General features: G+C 49.0%; 2 protein-coding genes across 5 annotated transcripts in view; one reads left to right on the top strand and one right to left on the bottom strand.

The window, feature by feature from the left end:
• The window catches only part of Stpg1 (sperm tail PG-rich repeat containing 1), a 45,106-nt gene extending 38,857 nt beyond the window's left edge, over window positions 1–6,249 (bottom strand). For both annotated transcript variants that reach the window (XM_021160575.2, XM_021160574.2), the window contains exon 1: window positions 5,934–6,249. The gene's annotated coding sequence lies outside the window, so the exon portion shown is untranslated. The remainder of the gene's footprint in view (window positions 1–5,933) is intronic.
• A 773-nt stretch (window positions 6,250–7,022) lies between these two features.
• The window catches only part of Nipal3 (NIPA like domain containing 3), a 39,389-nt gene continuing 24,333 nt past the window's right edge, over window positions 7,023–22,078 (top strand). For 2 of the 3 annotated variants that reach the window (XM_021161036.2, XM_029476385.1), the window contains exons 1-3: window positions 7,412–7,561; window positions 10,864–11,213; window positions 19,541–19,609. In XM_021161036.2, the coding sequence (XP_021016695.1) occupies window positions 11,109–11,213; window positions 19,541–19,609 (174 nt within the window). In that variant the 5' untranslated portion in view covers window positions 7,412–7,561; window positions 10,864–11,108. Of the gene's footprint in view, window positions 7,269–7,411; window positions 7,562–10,863; window positions 11,214–19,540; window positions 19,610–22,078 lie in introns of those variants that run through there. The other variant, XM_029476384.1, reaches the window with a different exon arrangement.

Raw genomic sequence — 22,078 nt, 5'->3', positions numbered from 1 at the left:
GAAAGGTGAACCTACTTGCACGTAGGTTCCTGCTTTGACTTCCTTTCATGACTGTGGTAAGAATGTAAACCCTTTCCTCCCCAGGTAGCTTTTGGACAAGACCTTTATCACAGTGGGAGATGGCAACCAGAACAGAGGCATTTGCTCCGTAGGTCTCCTCCCCACCGCCAGTGCTCTGCCGCCTGCAGCTCGGCTCCCTCACTGATCTAATTTTTTTTTTCTCACTGATCTAATTTTGATGGTGCCTTGGCATGGTTTTCTTCAGGACTTTTCATCTTCTCCTCCTCCTCCTCCCCCTCCTCCCTCCTTCTTTTTCCTTTTTTTTTTTTTTTTTTTTGAGACAGGGTTTCTCTGTGTAGCCCTGGCTGTCCTGGAACTCACTCTGTAGACCAGGCTGTCCTCGAACTCAAAAATCAAAAATCCGCCTGCCTCTGCCTCCCAAGGGCCGGGATTAAAGGCGTGCGCCACCACCGCTGCCCCAGCTTCTTCAGGACTTTTAATGTTTGGGATTCGATGCATTTCCTGACGGTTTATGCTTTCCACTGGATTCTGAGACCATTTTGCAGACCTTTTTTAAATGTTTTTTTCTGCTCTCCCCTTTTCCAGGGTGACAGTTATACATGTGTTAGCTCACTTGTGTTTTCCTAAAGGAAAAAAGGAGTCTGTCTTTGAAGCTCAGCCTGGTTTAACCTCTGTGCTCCATCAGACCATCTAGATTGTTCCAGCTTCAGCTTCACCAAGCTAGTCTCACCTGTGGATTTCATCAACTGTTTTCCTTTTAATTGTTATATAAAGTGGAAATTCCTGGCTTCTTTGGAAACTCAATTAGGCTATAATGATGCTTTGCTGGGGCAGAAGGGTGAAGGAATGTTTTGCTGAAGCAGACACAGGTGAAAGGATATTTTTGCTATAGCAGATCCATGAAAGGATGCAGAAGGAATATAAGAATGACCCTACAGACAGTGGGCGCTCTGACTCACCCATCTTCACTGACGACACGCATGTATCGGTTCGCCTTACACTGCGTTGTCAAACTTCGCATGTGATGACGTCCTCAAGAGAAACTCTCCAAAGAGCTTCCTTCCTGTGCGGTTCCTGCAGTTTCTTGCCCACTTATTCTTGCCCTATTATTGAACCTGGCCATTTCTTTTAGATCCAGCTGCCACTACTGATTCGTGGGTGGTGTCTGTTGAGTGGACTGCACTGGGGACAGTGAAGATTGGAATCACCCCCCAAAACTATTTCTAAACATGTCTGCTTCCCCTGCGTCCTAATAACCTCTCTTTCCACTGCATCTGGTGGGTGGTGGGCTAGAGGGAAGGTTGGACCCTTATTAAAGTAAGTTGTGAAAAATATATGCCTACGGTTACATTTCCTTCATTTCTAGCTGCTACATTGTGACCGCGTGTACTCACGTGTATACATAGGATGTCTGAGTGTGAAGCACCACATCAGATGTCTTCCTCCGTTTCTCCCTTTCATTTTTGAGACAGGGTCTCACAATGAACCTGGAGCTGACTGATTTGACCTGCTGACCAGGGAGTCCCAGGGAGCCTGCTGTCTCCATCTCCTCAGAGCAGGGATGTGGGATCTGGGTCTCTGCTTTGTGAAGGAGGACTCTACCCCTTGGTGGAGACAGGCCCTCATCTCCTCCCTTGAGGGTTCATTAAGCAGACAGGTCAGGGATCTGTCTAGGGGCCATCACTGGGAAGGGGAGGTTACCAGGTAATATCCACCCCTTCCCCCAGTGCACTCCCCAGCAGTTGCCATGGGGATCTACTGGGTCTGACCACCTAGCCATAACTATTTCCTCTTTTTTCTTTCAGATGCTGTCCAGAACTCAAGAGCCCTGCTTACAAATTCCCCAATGCTTTGAATTTAATCTTTTTCTAAAGCTCCTGTCCTCAACATGTAGCTGATCTCTGTGCCAGCTTCTCCTCTCCACCCTCCTCCTTCCTCCCCGGGCAGCCATGACACATACAGCTCACCTGCCCTTTGAAAGGGCTTCTCCTTTCAAACGAATTCAATTGTCCTCAACTTCAGTTTGGTTCTTTGTCCTTGGGTTTCTGTTAGTGTTCCTTCTTAAATTCTTTTAGTAATGAAACTGAGAACCCCAAGAGGGGACCCTGACTTCTGTATATAATATGGGGCTCTTCTGGGACTCCCCAAGATGCCTGGAACACCACTTGTCTACCACATTTTACTTCTTTAATCAGCAGAGAAAGCTAACCCACCCCTGCACCCTTAGGCAGCGTCTCTTATCTTTCTGTTTTGAAAAAGACCTTCCCAGTCCAGCCTCATGGTGACTACTATGCTGTCCTCTGCCTTTCTGGGGGCAGTCTTCTCCAGTCTGTAACTGCTTTTCTGGAGTCCTCTCCAGTCTGTAACAGCTTTTCTGGAGTCCTCTCCAGTCTGTAACGGCTTTTCTGGAGTGCTTTTCCACTGATTCTGTAATATCTGCCATTGCTGGTACTGCTCTCCTGGTTGGGGTCCATTTTCCTGGATCTTCGTGCTGGGTACCAGACAGAGCGAAATCTCTATTCTTGTGTGTTTGCACTCTTTTCCCCTGGCTTGTTTTTGGTAACTTGCAGGTTTGACTTCTTCAAGCTTTCAGGCTTGGGAAGATTCAGAGCAGTTTTTATTCTGGAAGTCATTTATCGTCACTACTAAGGCATGACACTTTATTTTCTTTTAACAGTATCTCTTGTAGCCTGGGCTGGCAAACCCATCATGGAGCTAAGGATGACCTAGAACTTCCGATCCTCCTGCCACCGCCTCCTGACTGATGGATTGCGTGCATACGTCACCATTTATACCCCTGGATGTGGCGCAGGGAATCGAATTCAGGGCTACACACATGTAAGCTAGGCAAGTAGTCTGCCAGCTGAGCCACACCCTCAGTCACTAGGCATACGGCTTCTATGGAATCATCCTATCCCCTGTCTAACACAGCGTCCCTCCATCCTGGCCTATGGGGACATGAAGTATCCTTGGCTCTGGGGTTCCACAGCCAACACCCAAAGCGATCTCTTCAGGTTGCCAGCTTTTTTCCTAAGCCACAGTCTCCTCTGGTATTTTAGATCACAGTCTGCATTCTTTGCCTTCCCTGGACTCTGACCTCCTTGTCCTTATGTCAGGTAGCATCCCATCACTTAAACAAAATACTTAAAGACTTGTACTGGCTCCCGGCTCCCAGGGTTTCAGCCCCTCCTCATCTGTCCCGCTGCTCAGGGCCTACATCAGCACGGGACCTCGGGAACACAGCATAGTGGAAGTAGGGGTGGGGGGTCCTCTCCACAGCATCCAGAGAAGCAAAGAAAAACAGGAAAGGGCTGGGTCCCAATAGTTCCTCCAACATCACACACCCAGTGACCTAACTTCCTTCCACTGGGCCCTATCTCCTGAAGATTCCACAAACCCCCAATAACATCAAAGGCCAGGGACCAGGTTTTCAACAAACAGGCCTTGGGGGCCATCCAAGCTGCAATGCTAATGCACTTCAATTCAGAAGACTAGAGTTTGTTTCCATTGCCCTCCTGCCTACAGGGCAGTCTGGAAATTGCTCCCTCCCTAATCGAGGTAACATCTCTCAGAGACTGCATTATTGGGCCACCCACTTGTCTGAGATCTAAAGAGTTTTCTAACCCATGTGGCTGGGGCTATTATTCTGTTTTTTCTTTTTTCTTTTTTTTTGTTTTGTTTTGTTTTGTTTTTTGTTTTTTTTTTCTTTTAGTTGTCAATAGCATGTACACAGTTTCATCTCCAAAGCAGTTAATTTTTCATGAGCTGACTCGGAATTCATTTTACCCATACGCCCTAAGGAACTTACCCTGTCTCTAAATCCTAGTGAATGGGGGCATTGAGTAAGCAATTTTAAGTCCGTCTAGAACTTTCTTCTTCAATGTGTGTTCCTTGATGGATTCTTCTTCACGAGGGCAATTTGTATAATCTAAGATTTTAACATTTAATAAGATCACAGGAAACTATGGCTTTAAAACATTAAGATATTTCCAAACAGCGATCAATACTGACCAGAGAACAGTGCCTTTTACTGTCTCTGAAAGCAGCCAGTATTCACTTACCCAATTGCCGTGTGACCTTGCTGTTTTAGTAAGGAACATTTTTAGCCCTCCCGTTAAGGACGCTGCTGTTGGAGAACGCTGGGAATGGTGTCTCATGAAGACAAAGCCCTGGTTTGTTCAGCAGCAACAGCAGTGGGACGGGTAATCCAAGCACTTTGAAATAGAGGCGAGAGGATCAGAAGTTCAAGGATAGCCTGATCTACATGCTGAGTTCTAGGCCAGCTTGGATCATATGTCCAGACCCTATCTCACAAAACAAAGCAACAGGGCTGGAGAGATGGCCTAGTGGTGAAGAGCACTGACTGGTTTTTCAGAGGGCCTGAGTTCGATTCTAAGCATTCATATGGAGGCCCCAAACCATTACGTAGCTCCAGTGTAAGCAGACCTGATAATCTCCCTCTCCTGGTCACCACAGGCACCAGGCATGTGTGCGCTACAGAAACATACAGACAGAGAAAAATATCCATATTCATAAAGTGAAAATTAATTTTTTAAAATGACAACAAAAAATTTTGGAGTGATGTTTTCTCCTTTAATGCCAACATGAAAAGGTAGATGGATCTCTGTGAGTCTAAGGCCAGCCTGGTCTAAATAGAGCATTCCATGCTAGTCAGGACTACATAGTGAGACTTTGTCTTTAAAGAAAAAAAAATTCGGGGCTGGAGAGATGACTCAGCGGTTAAGAGTTCAATTCTCGGGATCTGCAACCCTATTGTTGGAACAACATGATGTACTAACCAGAACCCCGGAGCTCTTGTCTCTAGCTGCATATGTATCGAAAGATGGCCTAGTCGGCCATCAATGGAAAGAGAGGCCCATTGGACTTGCAAACTTTATATGCCCCAATATAGGGGAATGCCAGGGCCAAAAGAATGGGAATGGGTGGGTAGGGAAGTGGGGGGCGCTATGGGGGACTTTTGGGATAGCATTGGAAATGTAATTGAGGAAAATATGTAATAAAAATATTAAAAATCAAAAAAAAAAAAAAGAGTTCAATTCTCATGAACATGGCAGCTCACAACTAACTATAACTCCTGTTCCAGGGGCAATCTGACACCCTCACACAGACACACATGCAGTCAAAACACCAATGTACATAAAATAAAAATAATCTATTGTTTAAAAGTTGCAAGAGATTTTTAAAATTATGCTTCTCACTCAAATTATTAAATTTTTGGAAAATTTTAAGAAAGTATAAAACTGTCAAATAGTACATTATTCTACCACCAAAAGGAAACAAATATCTATCTTGCTTTCCAGTCTTCCATGGAATGCTGGGACAGTTGGTAGAGAACAGATATAACCTAGCTCTGTCCAGGATGCTGCTTGCCAGGTGAGCCTCCTGCACTTGATGGGTCATGATGGATGGTCACGGTCTAGCCTGATTTCCTCCAACTTGAAACATCCCTCCTGAAGGGTAGTGGGAGGCACAGGAGATCCAAAAGACCTTTCAAAGCCCCAGGAGATTGACCCATTAGCTATTTTGCTTGGTGAGAGAGTGTGTCCAAGGCCTACATGGAACTGTACCAACTGGTTAGTGGCTTCGAGAAGCCAGTCTCACCCTTTCATTTGGCCAAAACGGAGTCCAGAATAAAGACTTGCTGAGGAAGACGCGGGAGTACCAGAAGGGTTCTGTTAGGGCTGGCTCTTGGAGGGCCACCCACCGCCCAGTTCTGAGACCCCCTCAAAGACTGAAGTAGGGGCATCAGATGTCCAACCATTCACAGGGCCCAAGGGGGAGCTCTTTTCAGGTTGGTACACTGAGGGCTTACGCTGACCCACTCGCACCCCAAGTGGCACCTTCTGGCATCCGAGGCACCACCCAACTGGCCACAGAGATCCCGCACGCACCCGGCGTATGGAGATCTCCGAGGGTGTCCCATGGAGTGCGCGGAATCCTCCTCAAGACCTCAAGGACCGGTCCCTTAACAGGAACTGGTTCCTAACTAGTCAATCTATCCCTCGCCGCCCGGTCGCTATGGCAACCACTGGCCTAACATTCCAGAGTCCAGCAGCAGGCAACTGTGGTGTCCTCTGTGTTTTTAACGTGAAAAGCTGTTGACCAATCGTTGGAGACGTTTCAAAAACCAACAAAAAAAAGCTACCAGAATTTTGGGGTTCGGATTGACAATGCTAAGTAGAACCTGTTAGGCAGGGAACTATTAGGGTTTTTGTTTCTGAGGTTCAGTTCCCTTTTCTTGTTTGTTTGTTTGTTTGTTTGTTTGTTTCGGTTTTGTTTGGTTGTTGGGTTTGTTTGGTTTGTTGTTTTTGTGACTCATCGAAGGAATAAACCCGAGTGTTCCTACCCATCCATCCACACCCTGAGTGTGAGAGCAGAAAGGTCGATGACATAATTCCCCAAGGGCAACCGTGCAGTATTCCAAGAGCCCCTTACCCGATTCACCACAGCCACAGTGCCTAGCCACAGCCCGGCTTAAACCCACCAGCGTCTCCTTTAAATTTATGGGATAGTCTCCCGTTAGAAACTGTCTCCCGCTTGTTCCTCCGATCACATCTCCTGCCACCCACGCCTCAAGGAAAAAAAAAAATCTCGCACCGACCCAGTTGGTCTTTGGGCATCTTCCATAATACAATATGGCAGCTCCATCCTCTCTTAAACTCTCCCTCCCAGTTCTACCGCGTTTCCATCGCTGAGGTCTCCCCAATGTCATTTCCTCGTAAAACCTGTGTGATCTCAACATCTCCCCCAGAGGTTGCTGTGAGGCTCTGAATTCAACGGCGCGTGCTGAAAAATGAGCGCACTGGAAGCTCCACGCGCAGGTTCATGCTCACAGCTGAACCCCTGGGAAACAGCAGCGGGGGAGGGGTGGGGGGGGGAACTACAGGATGATTGACAGCCTACCGGGGCTGCTGAGCTGCAGGCGTACCGGGAAATTAAGGACGCAACACAGCCAACAGGTGGGACGCAGGCGCAGGAAAGAAGGGGTACGCACGGTCCCCGAGACACGTCAGGGCTCTGCTGGGTTTCGATATTGGAGCTACCTGATGGAAGCAGCAGGGGCACCGCCTGGGACGGTCGGTGGCAGTTAGCGCAGACTGCGGGGGACACCAGGCGGGCTGCTTAAGCCCAGCCTACTTGTCCGGCAGGTGGAGGTGAGCAGGCGTAACCTGGGGACCAAAGCAGCCCGGACTTCTTCCTTTGGCCGCTAGAGGGGACTCCTCCAGGTGAGTGTCAGGTCGCCCCTACGCTTCAAGCGAGCTTGGCGACGCAGCCAATTATTTCAGGATGTCCCGCCCATCCCCTCCCGACAACCACTCGCCTGCGCAGAGGCTTCGCCAGCTTGGGACTGGCAGGCAGTGTAACAAATCAAGTCTCCACCTTTGAAAGCAAAACACTGCAGCCCCTTGGAAACTCGGAGCTGGGAAGGGCTCCAAGAGGCTGTACCTAGGGGTGGCACGGAGTGTCCGAGTCGCTTCTCCGGAACCTGGGATAGGTGGATCTAGAAGGAACGTCCCGGGTGAGTCACGGTCATGACTGAGGGAAGGGGGTACTTGAAATCAGGCTTGTTGTTTTGACTCCCTAGTATAAATACAGCCTCCCTTGTTGTTGCCAGCCTTGTCAGGTTTGGGTTCTGTTGCCTCCGATTTTTTTTTTTTCTGTCTCTTCCATATTTTCAAGGAGGGTGGGCACGGGTTTGCCTTAATGAAGGAGATGCTGGGCGTTACCAGATGAGGAAGTGGAAGGCCAGTACTGCCGGCTCCAGCGTGCTGGAAATAGCCGGTGCGGCTGGCAGGTGGATGGAGGGAGCTCTGTGCTTGGTACTGAAACAGAGGTGTGTCTCTCTGAGAATGTCACCCCTCAGTGCTCAAAAGCCCCGGGGAAAGAAAAGCTTGGCATAAAACCGACGTTCTTTGGTCAAACTGAATCGTCAGGTGGTGACAAGACCTCCATGCACGCACACGGGGGCGCGCGCGCGGGCGCGGACACACACACACACACACACACACACACACACCCTTGTTTTTAGTTACAGCCAATTCCATGGCCGCGAGGCTGTTATGCTCGCTGGAAGACTTGCTCGGTGGGGTTAACGGAGTTATTCATTTAGATGAGGCCGGGGGATTCGAGTGGAAGCAGGCACTTTGTGAATTCTCTTGGGTCAGTGACCATAAACTGTGACTGTGATTGTCAACACTGGCTTGGCTGTGTGCCTCTTGGACATATGTCAGCCTTGGATTAACAATAAACCATCACCAGGCCAAAGTGTGAGCCTTATAAGGGAATGCAACTTACAGAGTCCACGGAGGCTTTGGGGTGATGCTACACGGCAGTTCAAGGAGAATCTTCCTCTCTCTGTCTTTGGGTATTCAGAGCCCCGGGGGTTCCCTGGGTAGAGAGGGGAGTTGAAGCTAGTGTTTAAAAGCCAGTGACTCAACACACACACACACACACACACACACACACACACAGAGGGGTGCAGTGGGGGGAGACAACCTGCTGTCTTCCCTAGCTGGTCCCCAAGGCCTGTTTGCATTCTCTGACATCCTGTGGGTGGGGCTGGGTATATCTGTTTGTGGCCATGGGTCCTGAGTAAGGCATTCTTTTTTTAAAACCACAGTGTATCAGGGGCATTACATTTGGTCGAGTGGGCATCTATGCAAGTCACCTTGCCAGGCTCTGAGCTAGGCTTTCCAGGAACAGCAGAGGACCTGACAGGTGCCTTCAATCCAGGGCCCCCTCAACTCCAGACTGGAAGCAGCCCTAGGTCTCTCCCAGGTAGAAGGAGCCCTCGAGCACCCCCATATTAACGATGTCAGGACAGATACAGACATTTAACACAGAGTTGCTTTCACACACATGCAGTCTAACCCAAGAGTAATTATAATTATGCCCTCCCAGTCTTCCCAGAAAATTATGGTTCCCAGTTGATCCTATATGCATTGGGTCTAACATGTCAAAAAAACATATGGGAGGCATCTTGCAGGAATACTGTCTCAAATGATAGCAGCAGCAACAACTTAACTTTAGGCCCTTTGACAAGGTGCAACCTGGGCAGAGAGGTCTTCATGGCTGCCCTGTACTAAGCTGGCATTTGGTGTCTGGGCCTGTCGGTCTTGTGACATCAGTGCATGCTGTTGCTATTCCTAGGTGTGGAACAGGAGGTAGAGGGAACTAGAAACTATGTGATGTGCAGATTTTTAAAACCTGGGCCCTCAACTCTTTCTTGGGTAGATGCCTGCCAGCTAAGAGTATAGATGTATGAATGAACTATAGGGTTACATTGGGGAGTGGGTCCACAAGATGGCTTAGTGGGTCAGGGTAGTTTCGGTTAAGCTTGATGAGTTGAGTTCAATCCCCAGGACCAATATGTAGGATGGAAGGAACTGGCTCCACCAAGCTGTCTTCTGTGCACCTTAGCACACCACATCCCATCGGATTTCCACGCAGCCGGTGGCACAGAAACATGAGTCACGTTTTACAGCTAAGGAAACTGGCTTAGAAGCTGGGGGTAACCTGGCTGAGGTACACAAGGTAGCACATGTCAGATCAGAAGCAATCCAAAACATGTCAAGACATTGATTTCAGAGACAAGGAGAAGCAGATGTCGGTGGCCCATTATCTTGTCCTCAAGCCAGCAGGATGGCTCAGCAGGTGAAGACACCTGTCAAGCAAGGCTGGAAGCCTGAGTTCAATCCCTGGAACCCACTGTGGGAGGAAAGGACTGACTGCCACCACCTCCACAAACACACGACGACCCTCAGACACTTACATACGTGACGATAACACATTAACAACTACAACGTGAAATATAGTAAACAGTTTGTACAATAGAATAGAATATAAATTCATGATTTTTGTTTGGTGCTTTGTGTGTGGTTATTCTGTGTGTGTATATTATATAATATATAGTATATTATATATAATATGTATAATATATATAATATATTATATATAATATGTATAATATATAATATATTATATATAATATGTATAATATATAATATATTATATATAATATGTATAATATATATATATTTGAAAGCATAAGGCTGAACCTTTTAATACAGTGGTAGGGTTTCCACTGTGAGCTCTTGGATTTTCTCTTCTCTGTTTGGGAGACAAGTGTGAGAAACACTGAAAACAGCAGTCCAGTTAAGCTAACAGGGTGATCTTTATCCCTGCTTCAGCTCAAAGCCACAATTTACAGATGAGATGCTGAATCACCCAGAGCCAAGCTGACCCGGGCATCAGGCCCCACCTCCCAGTACAGCGCCCCTGCCCCATTGCAGATTTTCCTCATAGTCTTTCCTTCCTAAGTTGAAACACCCGTGATTTGGTTTGGTGTGGGTGTTCATCATTGTTACTGTTGGTTTGGTTTGCTCTAAGACAAGATCTCATTATGTAGCCCAGGCTATCCTGGAGTCCTGTGACAGCTTCCCCTGAGTGCTGGGCTTGTAAGCAGGTGCTGCCAACCTGATGACCGTGGGATCGATTGATTCATTGATTTCAGAGACAAGGAGAAGCAGATGTCGGTGGCCCATTATCTTGTCCTCAAGCTGATGGGTGAAATAGGAGTTTAAGTCGGGGGAGGGGAGGCGGTCTGGGGTGGGGAGGAAGGGGAGAAAAGGGAATGGGATGTCTAAGAGCCAAGAGTAGAGTTTTAGAAAGATCTGTTTATTAAGGGGGTCAGAAGCTTGATAATCATGCTGTCAGGGTCTCCTTTCGTGTGGCCAGTCGTACTTTGTGGGAAGAGCTTTCTCGAGCAGTGAAGCCGAGTCTCATGTCCATGCATTTTTTATGTGTGTCTCCACCACCCAGAGCTTGGCCAGAGTCAGAAGACACGCCCTCACCCATCTGCTTGGGGGAGAGACACCGCTTCCTTCTCCGGGAAGGCTGTATGTAAATCAACCAAAAGAGATCAGAGGACTCCTTTGGCTGAGGAAGGGAGCAAGGCGGCTGCTGGAAGGAGGAGAACACCAGGAGACATGGCTTCCAGTTCACACCCTGCCTAGCAGCAGCTCCAGAGCCCAGCCTGGCCCGGCAGGATGTCCCACTAGACAGTCATGGACGGAGCCCACAGTGCAGGTCTGCAGCTGCAGCCACTCCCACCCACCAGCGGCGCCACCTCCACGAGCCTGAGCAGCAGCGAAGGCTCCTTCTCCTACAAGGCAAGCACCTCACTTTCCTTTGGGAATTTTATGGTTTTCTAACAAGAGGGACACAAGAGCTTGAATGGCCTCACCTCTGTGCCCAGGGTCTGTATGGCCATCACGAGCAGAAACAGGAAGGTCCTCCACAGACACGGGACAACACGGCAAGACAAGAAAAGAGATGCTCGTTCAAACAGATAAAAATAGGGCCAGGGAGACAGCTCAGCTGGCGAAGTGCTCGACAGACAAGGGTGAGAACCCAGGTCTGGATCCACAACACCTACATACATGCCAAATAATTCTAGGAGGCTGCCTATAGTCCCAGCAAATGGGAGGCAGACACAAGGGAATCCCTGTAGCAAGCTGGGTGGGCAGACTGACCAGATCTGTCAGCTCTGAATTCAGACAAAACAAAACAAAACGAAATTCTGCTTCAATAAATAAGATGGAGAAGTTGTCCTCTAGGCCCTCTTCTCCCTCTCCCTCTCACTCTCTCTCTCACACACACACACACACACACTCTGAAATAACATTAACCAAATAAATACAGATGTTTAAAACACAAGAGAGGCTGAGACACATCTGAAATGCAGAGTTATAAGGGGGGATCCGTCCAGTTAGGAGAAATGAGCTTTGCTTTATTTTATGTGTGTGTCTTTCTGTGCCCTGTTCCCAAGGGCATCAGAAGGTGTTTCTTCTGGATCTGGAGTTGCAGATGGTTGTGAGCCAGCATGTGGGTGCTGGGAATCCAACCCAGGACCTCTGTAAGGGTAGTCTGTACCCTTAACCACTGAGCCATCTCTCCAGTTTAGGTTTGGGTTTTAGCTGAAGAGCCTCTCTGTTCATGTCTCAGTCTGCCATGTCTTTTGTTTTTTGGGGGTTTTTTTTTGTTTGTTTGTTTTTTAATATTTAAGATTTGGCGGCATGTTTTTTCGGAAGGTTTTGGACCTTGGTTGTTTCTGATCCCCGTCCTGGTGGTCTACTCCCCCATGGCACTGACAGTGGATTGCTGCCCCCAAAGTGCACTTCTAGAATGGCTGCCTGCCCGGGCACTTGTTGTCTTGCTCTGCAGGAATTTGCATGAAGGATTCCCTGTTGTCTGGTTGTTTTGAATGTGGGATGAACTGTGAACGTGACTGAGTACCAGACCTGGTACTCATCTCTGATTATTTCCTTGGATGAGTTTTAGATTGTTCTCTATGAATAGGTAAAAGGTTTTACTATCAAACTTTGGTGTTCCTAATGAAGCATATAGAGACTGGAACCCGTTTTAAAACGTGTTCGTTTTCTTGAATTAGTTAACTTGTTAGTTTCATTTCCATTCCCTGTGATAGGGGAGAAATTCCTATTTCCAGGTTACAACCCATTCTAGCAGGAAAATTACAGTGTCAAGAGAGGGAACTGCTCATGTGGCCTTCGTTATCAGGATCAGAAAATGAAGAATGGTCGAGGGTTAGTGCTCAGCTTGCTTTCTCAGCTTCTCTAGGACCCAGATCTAAGGGATGGTGCCGCCCACAGTGGGCGGCTCTTCCTGCATCAATTAACATAACGCAGTCTTCACAGACAAGCCTGCAGGCCAATCAGATCTCGACAATCCTTCATTGAGGCTCTTCCCAGGTTGTACCGAGCTGACAGTGAAAAGAACCATCACAGGGGCTGGAAAGACGGCTCCGTGGTTAAGAGTACCTACTGCTCTTACAGAGGACTCAAGTTCCATTCTTGGTACCCAAGGAATCCAGCTCCTCTCCTGACCTTCCTCAGGCACCGCATCCTCGTAGTGCACAGACACAGACTCAGGTGCACACATATACACATAAAGTTAAGTAATAACGATGTTAAGGTAGCCCTCATAGTCAACACTGATAACACAGTGGGCCAGAAGAGATTTAGAGATCATCCAGTCTAACACCCAGGCTTTATGGGTTGGGGAAGTGGAGCCGAATGGCGGGGAGTGACATACTTGAGATCATGTGGCACATTGACAGGAAAAACCGTGACTAGTGTTAGCTCTGAGTGGTGATAATAACCTTGACGAGTAACACGTGTCGAGCTTCCGTTCTGTTCCGTGCTGTGCTGGGTCCTTCCCGTGTATTCTTCCAGGCCGTCTTCTCGGCAGCACTAAGAGTGTGCCCCTTCTTCTTCATCATCTATAAAACGGGGTACAGTAATACCTGCCTCCTGACAGGAGGGACAAATGAGTTCGGCCATATGAAGCTTGGAACGGTGACCCACTTACAACATCTAGGTTTCAGCGGGTGTCTGGCAATAGCATCTCCATCCCCACTTTAGGGATGAGGAAACTGAGGCAAGAGGTTAAGTGGTACCCCCTCAATGGCACCATGGTTTCTCAGCCAGTGTCCTCTCTGCTTCAACATAACTCCTGAGGGCCCTGTCACCCTGTAGGCCAAAGAAGGTGCTAGGCAGAGAGGCACAAGGAGAGCGAAAGGACTGTATTCATTTTAATTCCATCCCACAGGGGACATGTGCTGATACACGTGTATGAGCGCCATGAACGTCTGCCTGGAGTCGGGCTCACTGTAGACAAAGCGAGGACTGGCTGTCACTCTCCCTGCTGGTTCCAGCCCACCTAGAAAGCTCCTGTGCAGAGCTGGGTCTATCTCAAAGCCAAGGTGGCTCTTCCTGCTCTTTAATCTTCTTTTCACGGAAGCCTGTCATTGTCCACTTCCCCTCGTGGCCACTGCGGTCTTCTTAGAGGGAGAGTGGGTGATGGGCAGAGCGCCTACATGAAGATCAGGAGAACAGCTCAGCTTCATCGGCACAGCTGATCTTAGACAAGTCAGGCCCTCTCTTTCAGTGCCTGTTTCTGTCTCTGTCACATGAAGGGTTTTGTAATGGTCCCCAGTTCCAGCTGATTACCAGATATATCTGGGAGCTCTGTCTCAGCCTTGAATACAGCTTTCTGCCTGCAGCCTCCACCCCCACCCCCACCCCCAACCCCTACCCCTTGCTCTCCCTTTGCAAATCCTGATCCAGCAGACCTAGGCTAGAGTCCTGGAGGATATGGTTTCTAGAGCAGCCTCAGGTGAATCAGACTATCAACTAGGGCAGCCCTGCAAGTGAAAGGGATGCACATTCCCTGGGATCCAGGAGAGAAGTGGAGAAGATAGGTCTCCACGTGGACCAGTTATTAAGAGAAAAAAGTGACACGCGCCCTTAAACCCAGGACTTGGGAAACAGAGGCAGATGGATTTCTGCAAGTTCCAGGCCAACCTGGTCTACATAGTGAGACTCGGTCCCCATATTTAAAGAAAGAAAGGAAGGAAGGAAGCCAGCCAGCCAGGCAGTGGTGGCACACGCCTTTAATCCCAGCACTTGGGAGGCACAGGCAGGCGGATTTCTGAGTTCAAGGCCAGCCTGGTCTGCAGAGTAAGTTCCAGGACAGCCAGGGCTACACAGAGAAACCCTGTCTCAAAAAATCCAAAAAAAAAGGAAAAAAAAGAAAAAAAAAAAAGAAGGAAAGGAGGAATGGGGAGGACAGGAGGGAGGGAAGGAAAGAGGAGGAAGGGAGGGAGGACTACATTAGAGAGATGGCAGAGTAGAGTGCCGAGACCTCAGACTTTGGACTCAGACAGGCCGGCTTCAAGTCCCAGCTTTGGTATATCTTGAATTAAAGCCTGGGAAACTCACAGGCTCTCCCCGCAGGTGAGGCCAGCATCCACCCTGTAGGGTAGGTAATTAGGGGGATGGCAGGATGCACAGAATGAGGAACCCCAAGCCACATGAGGAACCCCAAGCCACATGAGGAAGTCTCCCGTTTTGCCTGGGAAACCCTTCCGTCTACCCAGCTCCCTCCTCACCTGTTGCCCGCAGGGACATACAGATCCTTTACCCATAGTCAATTAACAATCAATGCCACATGCGTCATAATAGCAGCTGGTGTGTGTTGAGTGTTGACTGTGGAGCAGGGATTGTACTAAGCCTCCCAAAAGGCCAGGGCGTAGAGTCCGTGATAACATCCTTTTACTTACAAGGAAACTAGCACAGAGAAGTCCTTGAACTTGCCTGAGTCCTCACAGTCTATACAGTCACAAAGACAGAATTGGTATCTACTCATTGCCGGTGTCCAGGGTCCCGGCCACCATTTTGTGCTACTTGTCCCAGGCAGTCTGCTAGGCTCCTGTTCCTGCCACGGGTGCGGGCATGGCTGTCACAAGGCAGGGAATGCCTCGCCTGTTAAAGACAGTGTCAGGGAGGTGGCCTGAAGCCAAGTTGCAGGCATGGCAGAACCTGGTTGGCGGGACTTCACTCCTTGGAATGCCAACCACCTGGAGCCAGCCAGGATTCAAGGCTGAACCTTACCTGTTTACAGCTCTTTGGAGGGAGGATGGGTGACGGGCAGAGGGCCTTCGTGAAGATCAGAACAGCTCAGCTTTATCCGCACAGCTGATCTTAGACAAGTCAGGCCCTCTCTTTCAGTGCCTCAGTTTCTGTCTCTGTCACATGAAGGGGTAGAGTTCATGATGGTCTCCAGTTCCAGTTGATTACCAGACATATCAAGCTCTGTCTCAGCCTTGAACACAGCCCAAAGCATTGTGGGAGGTCAGTTTAACCATCAAGAGATGACTGTGATGATGGTGGTATTTAAACGGATGCTGGTGGGATCAGACCCGAGGGGGACCTTGGCACTGGCATGTGGCTCTGACTCACTTGGGTGCCAATAATCTACACACACAGGGACCACCTCTAACCTGCAGCTCCTTCCCAGAAACACTTCATTTTCTTTCAGAGTCATAGGGGCAAAAAAAAAACCAAACAAACAAACAAACAAACAAACCAAAATCCATTTTAGTTTAGAAAAAAATCTCAGCTTTTGAAGGGATTGCCTGGAGACATTGCTAGTAAGGACGACAGGAATGGCGAGCGGTAGAAGCTCACAGGCTTGGTGGCCTACTCAGGAGTGTAGGCAGGAGGACCAGGAATTCGAAGATATCCTCAGCTACAAAATGAGTTGGAGGCTAGCCTGGTCTACAGGAGACATTGTCTTTTGTTTTTGTTTTTGTTTTGTTTTGTTTCTGAGACAGGGTTTCTCTGTGTAGCCCTGGCTGTCCTAGAACTCACTTTGTAGACCAGGCTGGCCTCAAACTCAGAAATCTGCCTGCCTCTGCCTCCTTGAGTGCTGGAATTAAAGGCGTGCGCCACTACTGCCCAGCAGGAGACATTGTCTTTAAAAAAAAATTTTTTTTAAATAAAAAGATTAGAAGACAAACCATAGCACCAGCTGGAACCAGCCTCTCCCCTCTCTGTCTCCCTGATACTGACATTTCCAGGAGCTTGAAGCTGTGATAGGAAGCAGTTTGAAATCCTGCTGTCTCTGCCCAAATGATAGCCTTCCAAGTTTCACTCTGAGGACACTCTGGCCCAGAGGCCTCACAGAATAGATGACGAGGACTCCTAGCTTATGCCACATGAGTCTTCAGGCTCTGGGGTTGGAAGAGGAACTTCAGGCCGGATCCTTGTTGGCTCTGAATGCCCCATGCCAAGCCCTGAGGGCAGCTGGTGGATGTGTGTTCAAACCGTGTAACCCCTGGGTGGTGGCAGCAGTCCATGACTTTAAATGTTCATAAAACTAGTCCACGCACTACTTCACAAAGGTTCGGGGGCATAATTAGCGCTGATGAGGCCCTTGGAGACACTCCGATCCGAGGGCGTGAGTGGTAGCTGCTGTTATTCACCGTGTCTGTCTGGAACCGGCTATTAAACGTGAAGATTAATGGGCTGGGCAAATGGGCTTTGCAGAGCAAACTCAGCACGTCAGCACAGAGGAGTGCTTACACAGTGCCCCACCCCCACCCCAGGTCACTTCTTACCTTCTGAACAAACTCCTCAGAGTACCTGGAGACCATGTGAGCCAGCACTGTCATCAGGAGGCCAGAAGTCACGCTTCTGTTTGGACCTTCCTATCTGTACTTAATCTGCCGTGGGCTTCCAGCTCTGGTGCTGAGAGATTCAGTGGAGTACCATCCCTTAGGGCTGTTTGGGGGCGTTTGCTGTCTGGTTAGTTTAGGGGGGTTGGTTTGGTTTGGTGTTTTTGTTTTGTTTTTTATTTTGGTGTGTGTGTACATATGAGTGCATGTGTGTGCGTGTGTATGTATGTATATATATATATATATATATATGCACCACATGTATTTAAGAGTCCTCCAAGAGGTGTTGAATCCCTGGAAGTAGAGTCCTCTATAAGAGCCCTAAGAACCACTGAGCCATCTCTCCAGCCCCGTGGGTTTTGATTTATTTTTTTCTTTAAGATAAGGTCTTGTGGGGCTGGAGAGATGGCTCAGTGGTTAAGAGCACTGACTGCACTTCCAGAGGTCCTGAGTTCAAATCCCAGCACCCACATGGTGGCTCACAACCATCTGTAATGAGATCTGATGCCCTCTTCTGGTGTGTCTGAAGACAGCGACAGTGTACTCACAAACATACAATAAATATATCTCTTAAAAAAAAAAAAAAGATAAGGTCTTGCTATGTAGCCCAAGCTGGTCTGTCTTGAACTCACTGTGTCCCTAAAGAGAGGGCTTGGCTCACTTCCCCCGTGCTGAGATCACAGATGGGTCCCCCACCAGGCCCAGCTCTCCTCAGGTTGTGTGGGGAGGCCCTGCTGTCACGTGTGAGCCCCCTGTGACTGAGCCTTGACTCCCTGAATCCCTAACTGAGAGGTGATCCAGAGCTCACGCTGGTTCTGGTTCGTCCTTGTGAGTTCTCTGGTTCTCCCCGCTCAGAACCTTCTCATTGGCCCTCCCTGACGGCGGCATGGGCTTGTCTGTGTGGTGGGAGGCTTTCCCCTTCTTAGCTCTTAACTTCTACTTGGCATAAAGCAGGGGCCTCTCAGCAGCCCTGTTGTTTCAAGTCAACAAGGCATCAAAGGATGACATGGTCTCTCTGCAAGTAACAGCGGTTCAGTCACAAGGTGAACCACATGGAACAATCATGTTTGCTCGGTCAAAATAGTCAGATGGGGGACTGGGAAGATGGCTCGGCAGTTAAGAACATGTGTTGTTCTCGCAGAGGACTGTCTAGAACTCTAGTTCTTGGGGACCTGGTACCTGCCCACCCCCACTCCCCACCCTTCCATCCCCGCCTATGCAGGCACTAGGCATGCGCATGGTGCACATATACACACACATTCACAGAAAACATTCATGTGCACAAACATAGATAGAAATTTTAAATGGTCACCTGGGGTGAGAGTGTAGCTTGGGTTGGCACGGTACCTGCTGACCTTTTCAAAATGATGAGTTCACTGTGCCTAAGACAGAAATATGTTCACAGTACGCTGGGCACATGAGCACTGTTGGGGGGTAGGGCAGAGGCGTCACGTCTCCCGGAGCTAGGGCAACTGGCCATTGTGAGCTGCCTCCCACAGATGCTGGAAAGTAAACTCAGGTCCCCTGGGAGAACAATATGCACACTTAACCATCTCTCCAGACCCAGGGTTTTGTTTTCTGAGATAAGCTCAGAGGCTGCCCTTGAACTCATCTTCTGCCTGCCTCTGCCTCCTAAGTGCTGGACTCCCAGCCGTGGCCGGCACACCTGCTCCTATTGCTATCTTTGTCCCCTGTGTTTCCCAATTATTCCATAATAAATACATGCTGGCTGGAGCTGGGCATGGTGGCACACGCCTTTAATCCCAGCACTCGGGAGGCAGAGGCAGGCGGATTTCTGAGGCCAGCCTGGTCTACAGAGTGAGTTCTAGGACAGCCAGAGCTATACAGAGAAACCCTGTCTTGAAAAACAAACAAAAAAGAACAACAACAAATGATATATATATATATATATATATATATGCATGCTGGCTGATTTTTTTTAATTAAAAAAAACAATACCATACCAAGGAACCAGTATCTTACCACTAGAGTGATGTAAATGAGGTTTTGTGGATGAAATGACTAAAATGTCCCCAGGAAAGCTGGCTAGTTTCGAGGCTCTTGCTGAACCATCAGGAGATGATAAGGCTCCCCTGGCAAGACGTCCCAGCCCTAGTTTCCCTCATCCATACTGGTGTATACATATTGCCTTTCTGTACAAGATGGCGGCAGATCAACGGATCTCAGGGGCCAGTGGGGTCAGTTTAGGTCTGCTTTGGTTACCAAGGCAGGGACAACCAAAGATGGTTCTTTCTAAATGTAGCCAGCTCAGGACAGAGCCCTGCCCTGTGAATCTGTAAGGCAGCTGGCTGATCTCTAGGTAGCAACAGTCCAGGTTCAGTAGAGGCAAGGATGGGAAGTGTGGACCTTGTTCAGTTTTGTTTGGGGGTAAACTGTTGGATATCACATATGTCCCAGGACCCCTTAAGTGCTACTCACGTCTGTTCTGTTTCCTTCTAGGAAAACTTGATCGGAGCACTCTTGGCCATTTTTGGGCACCTGGTGGTCAGCATTGCCCTTAACCTGCAGGTGAGTCTCAGATGCCAGCCGGGGCTGTCCCAGGCAGAGGAGCAGCCGGTGAGCCAGGTCTGCTGTCTACACCCCGAATCTCTCCACAGTCTCTGTCTATTCCCCCTCCCCCTCCCCACCAGGCTCCTATAGGTCAGAAGCTCCAGTGTTCCTTCTATGTGCACATGTGAGGCATATGCATGTGTGTGCACACATATGTGTGCAGGTGTGTACATCTACACCCACTGGAAGTCAGAGATCGATGATGGGCACCTTTCTCAATTGCTCGCCACCTTCTTTCCTCTGTAAGACTTGTTCTACTTTGAGCTATATGTGTCAGAGAATGGGTGTGTGCACATGAGCCCAGATGCTACAGAAGCATCCAATTACCCTGGAGCTGGAGTTTTGTGCAGTCCCTGGTGTGGATGGTGAGACCCTAACTTGTGGCACTAACCCTTAGCCGCTGCGTCGCCTCTCCTGCCCCACCTAATTTTTCTGAGACAAGGTCTCTCACTGAACCTGGAGCTCAGTGAGAGCAAGAAGCACTTTGTGTTTCTGTGGCCCTAGTGTGGGATCACAGGCACCTCCTGCCATGCCTGGCTTTTTACATGGATGGTGGGATCCAGACTCGGGTCACATGCTCGCACAGAAGACACCAGACTTACAATGCCCTCTCCCCTGCCCAGCCCCGTCTCTCAAGCCGTTGCAGGCTTGGAATTTTCTACCTGCATCCAGTTCCCAAAATAACAACTGTGAGACTTAATTATTTATGAATAAATGCCTAGCCCTTAAGCTTTGTCTCATTCCCCAACTAGCTCATAACTTATAGAACCCGTTTATTCTACGCCTGCCGCATGGCTGGTTACCTCTCCTAGTTTCACACGTCCAATTCCCTCAGAGTCCATGTGGTGAATCCTCCTGCTCTTGACTCTTTCCCAGAATCCTCTCCCTCTCTCTGCTGGATGTCCCACCTTCTATTTCCTGCCTCAGCTAATAGGCCATCGGCTTTTTATTGACAGGTGATGCTTCCACACAGTACATAAGAGATTCTCTCTATAAGCTGTGGCATGGTACCCTAATGACTTGGCCCATACTGCAGTAAGCCTTCTGCTGCTGGGACCATCATGATGCCATCACCTTCAGCTCTGATTCTCGAACTGTCCATGCTTCAAGTCTTGGGCAGAGAGGCTGCAGCAGTTACTGTAGAGCCTCCACTGCCCCCAGCCTGATAGTGACCACAGCTATGCTGTGGAGCAAGCTGGCAGCTTGAAGAGCTTCCCCTGAGGTCCAGGGGATTGATCCAGCTGTGTCCCAGGAGACAGGCGTGTCCCCATGCTGGTGGCCACTGTGGTAGGTGGCAAGAGGAGTCAGTTGGTAAATGATCTCTATTAGATTTCTCAGAGGTTCTCTGAGCCTTAAAAACTAAGTCTCAGCCGGGCGTGGTGGTGCACGCCTTTAATCCCAGCACTCGGGAGGCTGAGACAGGCGGATTTCTGAGTTTGAGGCCAGCCTGGTCTACAAAGTGAGTTCCAGGACAGCCAGGGCTACACAGAGAAACCCTGTCTTGAAAAACCAAAACCAAAACAAAACAAAACAAAACAAAAACTAAGTCTCATCATCATAGCCCACATTCATTAGCCTGCCTGCCTGCCTGCCTCCCCTCCCCCTTCCTCACTTAAACCTTCTGGAATCATCTCCCACATAACTTCCCAGGTCTCAGGTGCTGCTTCTGGGAAGCCGAATCATAGAGCTGGCACTGCTGACCCCGAGAAATCCCATAATGCAGCAGGCATCCCCTGCTTCTAAGAGCCATGAGCTGCCTACTTCTGGGTCAGGCAGAGGGCTGTCCTGTTCTCAGCAGCATGCTGTGGAAGAGTCAGTCTCCCTGAACCTTCCCGTCTTCTCCTATAGCCTATAGCCCCCAAGACCTTCTTTCTGTCTTCTTCAGTTAAGGTCTCAGTTTCTGCGTCCTAAGTTCATATTTCCAGAAGAAAAGAACATGAGTCTGTGCTCGAGCCTCTCACCGACTCTAAGAGGGCAGACTCCCTGTTATCCACAAACCCAGCCAGCAGGAGCCGCCACCCACCATGTGCAGGAGGGTGTGGCCCCCTGAGCATCCACAGGCAGGGATTGCTGGGGGTGGCAGCCAGGAGGAGGTCAACCCAAGGGCCCAGCCAAAGCAGGGACCTTAGACTTAGACTGCAGTTCTCCTGGGAGTGCCTTAGGGATGTCTGTTTCTAACCAGGCACGGCGGCTCGTGCCTGGAATCCCAGCATTCATGAGGCAGGGGGGTAGATTGTCATTTCTTTTCTCTTTTCCAGATTTCTTTATTCTATTTTTGTGCATGTGAGTGTTTGTCTACTGTCTGTGTACCACGTGGGTGCCTGGTGTCTGTGGATGTCAGGAGAGGGAACTGTACCTCCCGGAACTAGAGTTACAGGTGGTTTATAAGCCACCACATGGGTGCTGAGAACGAAACACAGGTTCTCT

This window comes from Mus caroli, chromosome 4 (genome assembly GCF_900094665.2).
Source record: "Mus caroli chromosome 4, CAROLI_EIJ_v1.1, whole genome shotgun sequence".
NCBI lineage: Eukaryota > Metazoa > Chordata > Mammalia > Rodentia > Muridae > Mus > Mus caroli.
This window is presented reverse-complemented; position numbering and strand designations above follow the sequence as displayed.